Genomic DNA, 9,985 nt, shown 5'->3' on the forward strand with positions numbered 1-9,985 from the left:
TCCTCCGCCCCATCCCTCCAGAAGGGGCTCTGTGGTGTCCTGGGCCTGGCAGAGACTTTCCACAAACAACAGGTGCTTTCACAACACCTTGGTATCGGTTGCGAACCGTGGGGTTCCCTGGCAAAACAACAAAGTGTTCTAAAGAGAACCCTGTGGTTCATGTTGAGGATGTTTTCGCTTCAAATAACTACAGCGGGTAGATTGAGGAGTTTTTTGGTGTTTTTTTTAAGTAGGTCAATGTCTTTCTCACATTCCCACCTATGTTCGGTGCTTGTTTTTGTTGCAAAGAGACACCTCCTAATTGGTTCAGCGGGGGGTTTGAAAACAGCATGTGAGGCTTTGTGTGAGTGCACATGGGTGTGCTAGCGTTTGTAGAATGCAAATGCAGAGCAGCCAAGACTACAAACTGAAGACATGCACAGACACGTGCTTACAAAGCCTCAGTCACACACGTGCAGAGTCACAATGTCTTTGTGCGTGTGTGTAGGTGTGTGTGTGTGCGTGTAGGCGTGTGTGTGCGTGTAGTTGTGTGTGGGGTCGCTCCTCTCTTTCTCTCTCATTCTCTCCCTCTCAGCTAGTGTCACTGCTAGTATTATTAGTCAGTGTATGACAGCCCATGCAGAGGCAGCACATTCTGTTACTACTACTCCGGATGTTTTTTTTGGTGTTCATTGGTCAGAAAGACTCTCAAGGGGGGGTAATAAGTTGAACATTCTGGAGAGCTGCAGAGTGGTGGTGAATGAAATCAGAGCGTGTTGTCTATGTCCTACAAACCTACGCTGGGGAACCCGAAAGTTTCCCTGACTCACTGTGTCTTTTCCCACATGGATAAGGTTAAGACTGCCATTGAAGAACGGGGTGTGGGTGTGCACTAGTAGAGAGATCGCTCTTCTCAGTGCTCTTGTATAATAACACAGGGCTTTTGATGAAACTCAATGAATTTTAATCAAGTTCTGCAGGGTGTTCCATAGCCCCAAGTCCCGCTGGGAAGAGATCACAAAGAATTTTTAAGTGCAATCTTTCTCTCTCTCTATCTTTCTTTTTCTTTTGCTCTTTCTCTCTCTCTCACTCTCCCTTTCTCTGTAACTCACTTAGTCTCTCTCTCTCTCTCTCTCTCTCTCTCTCTCTCTCTCTCTCTATATGTTTTTTTCTGTCTCCTTCTCTCTGGGTTCTGTATCCTCACCAGATTTTCTCTTCCTCTCTGTCCCCCTCCACCCAACGTTTTTTTGTCTCCTTCCTTTCTCTCCCCAGCTCTCTTCTCTCTGGTTTGTCTCTCTCTCCTTGTCTCTGTCCCTCTCTCTGCGAGAAATGGCATTATACCCACTCTGGGCGTAATAATCGCTAAGCCTCTTTCAGTTCTGTGGAGGACAACAACTTCCTCTCCCCAACACAAAGTGAATTGCTACTGAGCGTCACTTCACTGCAGCAAAGCTGCTGAATCTATTCCAATTGGACGTGGTTTGTTTACTTAGCGCCTACCCATTCAATAGGTGCATAATACATATTTCACAGAAGTTAACTTGGTTAAGTGCCCTAAGGGTTGAAACATGGAATAAACTTGTGTATTTCAGTTGTTTATCAAGTTGTTCAAACGAATGACTTGTCTTCTTGCATTAGTCCATGTTACAAGGGTATCTAACATAAACTGCAATTTAAGAGTGAGTTGATATTGTCCTTGTCACCCTCCTGGTCTCCTTGTCCTGGATCAGACGTTCCAGCTGTATGAAAATCCCTGGAAAAGCTTATTCAGAACTAGAGACTAGAAGAGAAAATAATTAAGAAAAAGTCTGACAAAGCAAAACTGCATAGCATCTGGAGGAGGGGTGAAAGAGTTGAAGGACAGAGAGATGGTCCGAGTGGTATTGTCACTGGTTGGTAGCAGTCTGAGAGAGAGAGAGAGAGAGAGAGAGAGAGAGAGAGAGAGAGAGAGAGAGAGAGAAAGAAAGACAGACAGAGAGGGGGGGAAGGAGAGATACAGTAGTGAGTGAATGGGATGAATGAGGAAAAAAGGACAAAAGAGAGATTTAGCATGCGCCTACCAGTGTGAGAGGGAGAGTGTTCATGAGGAAAAGAGAGAGAGAGAGTCAGAGAGACAAAGACAGAAGTAGACATACATTCTTTGAATGTCAGCCGGTGATTTGTGGGGCATTGGCTTCATTTCTGTGCTTAGAGTGAGAGGGATGGTAAGAGACTGGCAATTATTACTAATGCATAAGGATTAATGGAAGCTATATTAAGGGTGTGTTACAGCGGAGAGAAGGTTGCAGAAAGAACAGAATGTGTCTGTCGGAAAAGTGTCACTGAGAGAGTTCCACGAATAGTCCTTTTTGGCTTTGGACATTGTTCAAAATGAATGTATAATGCATGAATAGGAATGAGGTGACAAAACGTGCTTCTGCCAAGGATCGAATGGTGTTGTTGTTTCCTGTTTCAAAAGTGTTCCCCTGCGGATTTGCAGGAAGTTTGTGTTTGTTTTAAGGTCGAATTGTGGGTATCAACGCAAAGTGAATGTTCTGCATGTATAAACACAGCTCACCTGGCTCCATTTCCCTGCCTCCGGTGGAAGTGAACACACGTTGAGACGTCACTGATTCAAGGCCTCACCTTGTGTGCGATTAAATTGTGTCAGAGCAGGATGAAGACAGCACTGCCGTATCTGTGGAATGATGCAATATCCCAGTTGAGAGGAAGCTCTGGTCGTACTGTCGTGTACATAGATGTATATATATATATTAATATCTATGGTTGTGTAAACCACAGACTGTTCCTAGTCACCAACCATGGTGCATTCCTAGTCATTGATTATCTATACAATGTTTAATTGTATAGACATGCAAGCATCTGCTCAATGTGAACATACACGAGCACAAGAAGCTACTTTGAATTGTTAAGAAGAATTCCAAGATTACCATAGAAACAGCTCACACAAACAGCTCTGGTTTCTTCCTGCCTGTGTCTTCCCATAGACACACACATAAACTTGTTCGCCAAACCATCTTAAAAATGTCACCTTGCAGCCAGTAAACTGCTGATTAGCCGAGAAAAACTGTAATATCGCTATATAAAATTCTATTCACATAATACAATTACCTATCCCAATTGAAAGGAAAGAAATTTGCACACACACTAATAACAAATACTTTATTAAATAATGCATCGCTCTTGCCTTTTTCATGCGGTGTACAGTATGATAATGAATAATAAAATGATTCATTGAACAAGAACATTTTGACATTGGTAAGGTTTTCCCGCTCTTTTCTCTTCTGCAACCTTCACACAGGGCTGGGAAACGCACCCCTCCCAGTCGATCCCGGTCTCCAGAGTACGGATTACTGATTCCACTCCCCTGTTCTTCGTCTGCCACTTACTAACACTACTTAAACTGTTCATTCACACTCTGTCCTGTGTGAGGTATTGTTTGCTGCTTGCCACCGTACCAAACCTGCTAGTACTCTGCAAGTGTCTTAAAATAACATAAAAGGTTCTACCAGTTCAACAAAATTACAGCCCTTAAAACACACACCTACATGGTGTGTGTTTGTTTCAGAGTGAGTGTTAGTCACACGTGGGAAAATGCAGGAAAGGAAGGAAGCCAGGCAGGCAGACACAGTGACAAAACAGACAATGTTGCATGAAGCTTTATTAGTCAGACCAGGCTGTAACTAACCCGTGTGTTATCTTCGGGTCATTGTGACCCTGTCTCACACCCCCCACAGCGCGAAGGTGCTTTTTCTTTTTAAGAAAATGCTTCTTATTCGTTTTTGTATCGGGTAAAGTTGTTGCAGCACAACAATAGGTCATTGTGACCCGAAGGCAGCACAAGGGTTAAGAGCACTGGCAACACTCTTATCGTCAGATCCATAGAGAGAGAGCGCCAGTTCCCATGGTGCACCAGGGCAACACACAGTACAGAGGAATGAGCCAATCTTGACACGTCATTTGCCAGTTCCATCCCAGTCACATACAAGGTATCATCAACTCCTGCAAGGCAACACTCTCTCCTTCCAGCAACTCTCGTGACACCTGATAAACACACACATCTGTTGAAGCAGTAGTCTGAAGCTTTTCCATCCGATCTGAAATGCTCATTTGAAACATTCATTTTTATAATTCAGTGTCATTGAACTGATTGTCACAATGACTCCTTTAACCTTACCTGTTTTTTGTTGTTCAAAATTCAGGAAATCCAAACAAGCCAACAGAAATGTAACAATTGGTAAGTAAACATTCACAAACCTTTTAGTTACTTTATTCAAAAGCCTCATACATGTTTCCTGGTTCGCTTGCTACCTTCGCCCCCATGTGGGCAAATGTAGTACCTTCTCCAAACAGACCAACTAGATTAACGACATCAAAACATCCACAGAGTTAAGTGCTTTCGAATCCCAAAATATCACATAAAATACAACTTCGGAACATGCTGTTCTAGGAAGACTGTAGAGGGCTTGGGGCTCATGTCTTCATTACGACCAGTTGAGACACTACTCTACATTCTTAGATCAGATACAAAAGTTCAGGTTTCAATGTCATTAACATTTTATGTGCATCTCTAAATAAATCCCCAAAACTCAAACTAAATTGTCCTCAAAAGCAGTGTCTCAGTATATTTAGTCTCAGTGTATTTAGCTAAAATCAATATGTTGGAATATTCAGAAAATATATATAATACTGAAAGGCCCAAACTGGAGAATACAGCAATTCTACACTAGACCTTAAAGACAACACCTTGAGCTCTGGACTTTCCCAAAACATCGAGGACTATGAGTGTATTCTAGAATTCTTTCATTACAATCATGCAGTGGAGGGTATGCTGTAGTGTCCTATACCGGGAGTAACAAGGACAAAGAGAGATCATGTGTGTCGATGACTACACTCTAGGTGAAATGGTATGGCTGTTCTCCTGACAGAATTGGCGGATGACAGGATGACGTGTCGTATGATCACTGCACCAGTAAAGGTCAAACAAACAAACATGGTATACGATAGACAATCCTGTTCCGTAGAGGCACATAGAATACAACATTTGCAGTCTTTGCAATGTTCAACTTAACCCCAAAAAAGGAATATAGCCATATATACCATTTCACAACATCATCAACCTGAAACCAAAACATCCCATAAATAAAGCTTCTTTTGCACAATATCTAGTTATACGTTACAACTCAATTATTAAACTCTTCAGCAACAATGACCGAGTGACGACCTTAAAAACTTGACAACATCCATAACACAATACTTTGCAAGTTACTGTGGTTAAAACAATCTTCTGTGTTCTATACTCCATATTCACATTCAGAACACGTTTTCTGAGTATAAGAGTTCAAAACCAACAACCATCAGACGTCTTCCCCGACACTGCCAGTCTGCTCCATCCTGAGTGGGTTTTCAATCCAAGCCCTTATCTGATGAAGCCCAAAAGCACAGTTCTGGACAACTAGGGGTTGAATCCCAAACAAACTTTGAGAAACGACTCTCATTTCTGCAGATGGCACAGGATAGGCTCGACTTGGGTAAGCTTCCTCTTCCTGTTACATCTACTTAGATTGTTGTCTTTGTTGCGGTGCATCTGCATGCGTCTTGACTAAGTGTCATTTGGGCTCTGTATAGCACTTTGTGACCCCCCCAAAAAATTGTAGTTTGCGGTGAAATGGGTAAAACTTCACAAAAAAAAGGTATTCAAATGAGGGGAAACATCCCATATGGTGATTATTTTGCAGGCAGGTTTTGTAGAAATGAGAGATCGGCACTATTATCTGGCTCCCCTGCGTTGGACAACAATTGTTCCGGCCACAATGTCGTACACAGTCCTGTTGTGCTGGAAGAAGAGCAGGGTGATGAAGACGGGGAAGAGGAAGGCGATGGAGAAGTTCTTGTTGAGAGCTCGCACCGTGGACCTGTGGGATAGACACATACAACAGTCATACACTACCAAACTTATTAAACTAATGGCGTCTCATAGAAAGCTATGTAACATTGGGAGTGCCGGTCGTTGGTGAAAAATCTGTAAAAAAAGGACACAAAGTCACACGGACATGCCGACCGCATTACACCTGCTTCTCGCCCTGGTGCTACTAGAACGCCGTCCTAATGACACCTCCGAATCAACAGTAGACAGACGGAGAGCGCCACTTACGCAGATAGTGTGACGTTTGAGGCGGGGACTACCAGAACCCGGTTGGGGCGCACCAGGACCGAGGTGTCGCAGGTGACCACTCGTAAGCCCAGGAGGAACTTCCCTGGCGTGGCCCCGCCCGCTCCCCAGATGCAGATGACCTGATGGGACAAGATTGTATTTGGATTGTCATTGTATACTTGTGTCAAATGCTGAACAGAACATTCAACAGAATGCCCTGCGGGGTAGTGAGTGGCGAGATTGAAAACCACTTTAGTGTAGGGCAGGGCAGGATGTTCCAACCCTGTTCCTGCAGAGAAACCCTCTCGTAATCCAAGTGTAACCCGGGACAGTAGCTTTCTAGGAACAGGGTTGGGCAGCCCTGGTGTTGAGTTACATAAACTGTGGCACAGTCAGACTCCCAACCGCTTTGTGACCACATCATCGATGTCAGTAGTTCTCAAACTGTGGGTCGTGTTTCTCATACCCCCCCCCCCCCTCCCCAAGGGATGCAAGAAAAGAGAGCGTACGTTCCAAGAAGATCCAATTATTTCAATTTCCAGGAAGAAGGTTTATCAGAGTCATTTGAGACACCCCCCCTCCCCAACCCTTTCGCAGTCACCCGACAGCGAACTCACACCAGACTGACTTCATCCCAGGTAAATATGACGAGACTCTTGCATCATGTTTCCCTGTGGGGAGGAAGGAAAAAAAAACCTGTCTCCTGATACAGCCGTGATGGCTTCTCCTCCTCTCCTCCTATTTGACTGCACTTTGTCTCCCTCCACCTCTATAACTTCAGCCTGAACTCACTGCACACTCGTCTCCCTCCACCTCTAGGACTTCAGCCTGTACTGCTCATTCGGTGAACCAGAGTCGTCATTGTTCTCTCGTTGTTCTCATTCACAACAGACGAGTGCTCTTTCCCAAGGAACACAATACAGCGTGCCCATGAGGGCACAAACATTGTCGTCAGCACGATGATGCAAAGACGGAGAGATAGAACCTTTATGGGGCCGGAGGGATTTATAAATACACAAAAAAACGGCTAGAAAGAAAGTAAATAATCTGATCCTAAATGTGCAAAACAAGTCGAGTATAAGTAAAAACAGAGTTGGCAACTATAGGTCTCCACTACAGTAGGACACTGACGATAACCTTGTGAAGAGCAATTCCCACCTCATAAAAGCACACCAGTATTCTATAGACCAGGGCTACTGCCATCATCTTCTGGAGGTCTTCCATGGACGTGTTCTCGTCGATCTCTTCCACAATGAAGTGGGTGATAAACTTGGCGATGTCCCTTCAAAGCAAAACGTAGAGGCACAGATCCCATTGGATTAACATGAATTATTGCTGTCAGTCGAAATTTGCTAAATAACAAATTTGGGAGGAAAACCCAGATTGTTGGTTCCATGATACACACGTCAATGAACAGCACTTAGAGAGACTTTCCAGTTACCATCCATAAAACCACAAGAACAGGTTGTATGAACAATCTTTAAACAATGTGAAATTGTCAAGCACACTCACTCACTTCATTCCACTGAGGTGCATGATCCACAGGACTATGGTGGCCTTCACACAGAACAGTATGAAGAAGTCTACCATCTCTGCCAGGAATCTGTGAAGGGGAGTGGGTATCATGTACTCCCGACCTGAGAGAGGGATATGAGACGTAATCACTCAGGTAAAAGTCAATTGGCAGACTGTATGCTTGAGCTAGATTAAAGATAAATTAACCTGCCCTATATCAATGGTTATACACACATGTTTGGTTGAAGCGTCCTTTTTTGACTATGGAAGGGTTTGGAAGGGGAAATGGTGCAAAGGATATAAGTAGTCTAAGTCGATTAACAGTTTTTTCTTAAGCGGCGCATGTGACTTCAACCAGCAATATCTTATTGTACAGCGAGGGGCTCCCTTTCAAACAAGGGGCCCATAAAAGTGTATTTCAACAAGAGTATTGTCGCAACCAGCTTAGCTAAGATAAGTAAACAACGTTGTAGTTTGATAACGTACCTGCTTGGGGTGCGTTACCATCCTGCTGCTGTTGCACTGGCCTTGCATTATTAGGCGGCGTCGGGGTTCCTAGGTCCGGCTGGACCCCTGTGCCGGGTGCGGGGAAACTGAAAGGGTAGGGATAGTTGGGGTACAAGTTCCGGCCGTCGAAAGCCGTTTGTCCGGCAGGTTGGTTGCCTGGGAATGGGATACTGCAAGGTGGTGGAAATGGAAACGCAGACAGAGCCATCCAGCTTTGCCAGTTTGCATACCCCCAGTAGTAGTGCCACATCCATTCCTGCAACTTTGCGCAGTATTCAGTTGTGCTAACGCAAGCGTTTTGTTGTTGGGGTTCCTTTTCTTCGTTTTCGGTCGAAATACGGCGAACCCCAGCTGTAGTACCCGTGTCCATGTCTGACCCAATTCTAAATCTTACCTAGCAAATCTCTTTGGTCGTCCTTTCCCTATCTGCTAATCTTACTTCGTCTACCTCCATACTAAAGATCAGGCTAACTAACTGTGAAAGGTACCATTGCAGCAGTCAAAACAGGAAGACCCGGAACGAACTTCCGCTTAGATTTGTAGTCGGGAATCAATGCTGCATATTGTAAATTAACTCAAATCTAAAATATGTTAAGGCTATAATCGTAAATTACAACTATATTATTCAACACAATACCTCTTTTCTCTGTATGCATCCGTTTGTGAAATACCACACCCCTTTACTTCCTTAATAATGGTAGGGTCCTAAAGCTTGTTAAAGGAACAGTTCGAAGATTATCCCTTTGATATAATACAGTTAAATGTATAGCTGCAAGCAACAATGGCAGATTCCTCCTAAAAATTGCACAATATTGTAAAATTGACATATTAGAGGGTTACACTTAACTGTCTTTGGGCAAAAGAACCGTAAAAGTAAATTTCACCCTGCCGATTTCTAAATGTCTTCATACACCAAACTTTGAACCACTTGTTCCAGGGTTGACGTCACGCTCTAGCACACAACGCCACAGCTAGGCTACTGTCAAATTAGCAAAGTGTTTTCGTGAGTCCACTGAGTGAGTAAAGTGCATTGGAATGCACTGTCAAAGGCAGTCTCACAATATCAATATAAATACAACATAAATACACATCCATGCCAGTGCCAAATCCATCCATCTGTGCCAAATTTCAAAACGTCTTACCAAGGAGAACCTAAGTTATTGTGCCAAATAGGTTACTAGAATAAAATAAGGATACTAACAAACACAATAGGCTTCCTCCTGAAGGAGGCATCCTACTAGATCTAGTCAATTTCTTGTCCAGGAACGGCCTACAGAGCACTCAACGTTATTGTGGCGTTATGGATATGCAGTACGTGTCGTCCACCACAAGGGAGTAACATCGTATCACAGAAATAGTATACAGTATATAGAATTTCATTCCACAGTTGTTTGTTGATTTTCGTTATACTTTTTAGAGTGGACAGCGGCCATCCCCTTGGTCACCCGCTCTCGCCATTAAAGTATTCTAGCTGGATGTGCTTTGGTGTATCATATCCTTTAGACTACCTTGATTGTGTAAATAACATCATGTATTGTAAATCATTTTATAACTTGGATTTATACAAATTGTGTTGGACATTGGAATACATGTTCATAGGTCATTTTAGGTAAATTTCTCTTAAGAACACTTACTGACCAAATGTATATCCTGTTACATCTGTATTCATGTAGCTGTGTGAACTTCTAATAACAATCCCTACCAGCTAAGGGTCATTGGGGTCACAAATTGTCTACCAAAACAGAACCGGAAACAGATTTCGGATACCTGTAGGTATGGTTGGTCAGCTGTTGTGGAGTTATTCTTGACTGTTGTCTCTCTCTCTCTCTC

The 9,985-nt window shown here is 43.4% G+C and overlaps 1 protein-coding gene and 1 long non-coding RNA gene across 2 annotated transcripts; both read right to left on the minus strand.

Moving 5' to 3' along the window:
• Positions 1-1,453: 1,453 nt before the first annotated feature.
• Positions 1,454-2,875, minus strand: LOC146295158 (uncharacterized). Its single transcript, XR_014752974.1, has 3 exons — positions 2,780-2,875; positions 2,537-2,656; positions 1,454-1,883 (listed from the first exon to the last, which is right to left on the minus strand). It is a non-coding gene; the product is annotated as an uncharacterized LOC146295158 (long non-coding RNA).
• A 1,358-nt stretch (positions 2,876-4,233) lies between these two features.
• Positions 4,234-8,959, minus strand: fam8a1a (family with sequence similarity 8 member A1a). Its single transcript, XM_084697203.1, has 5 exons — positions 8,135-8,959; positions 7,650-7,770; positions 7,292-7,415; positions 6,134-6,273; positions 4,234-5,894 (listed from the first exon to the last, which is right to left on the minus strand). The coding sequence occupies exons 1-5, from the start codon at positions 8,523-8,525 to the stop codon at positions 5,750-5,752; spliced, it is 921 nt and encodes a 306-aa protein (XP_084553329.1). The 5' UTR covers positions 8,526-8,959; the 3' UTR covers positions 4,234-5,749.
• Positions 8,960-9,985: the final 1,026 nt, after the last annotated feature.

The sequence above is a fragment of the Hypomesus nipponensis genome, chromosome 4 (assembly GCF_054491055.1).
Source record: "Hypomesus nipponensis isolate SF chromosome 4, ASM5449105v1, whole genome shotgun sequence".
Classification (NCBI taxonomy): Eukaryota; Metazoa; Chordata; class Actinopteri; order Osmeriformes; family Osmeridae; genus Hypomesus; species Hypomesus nipponensis.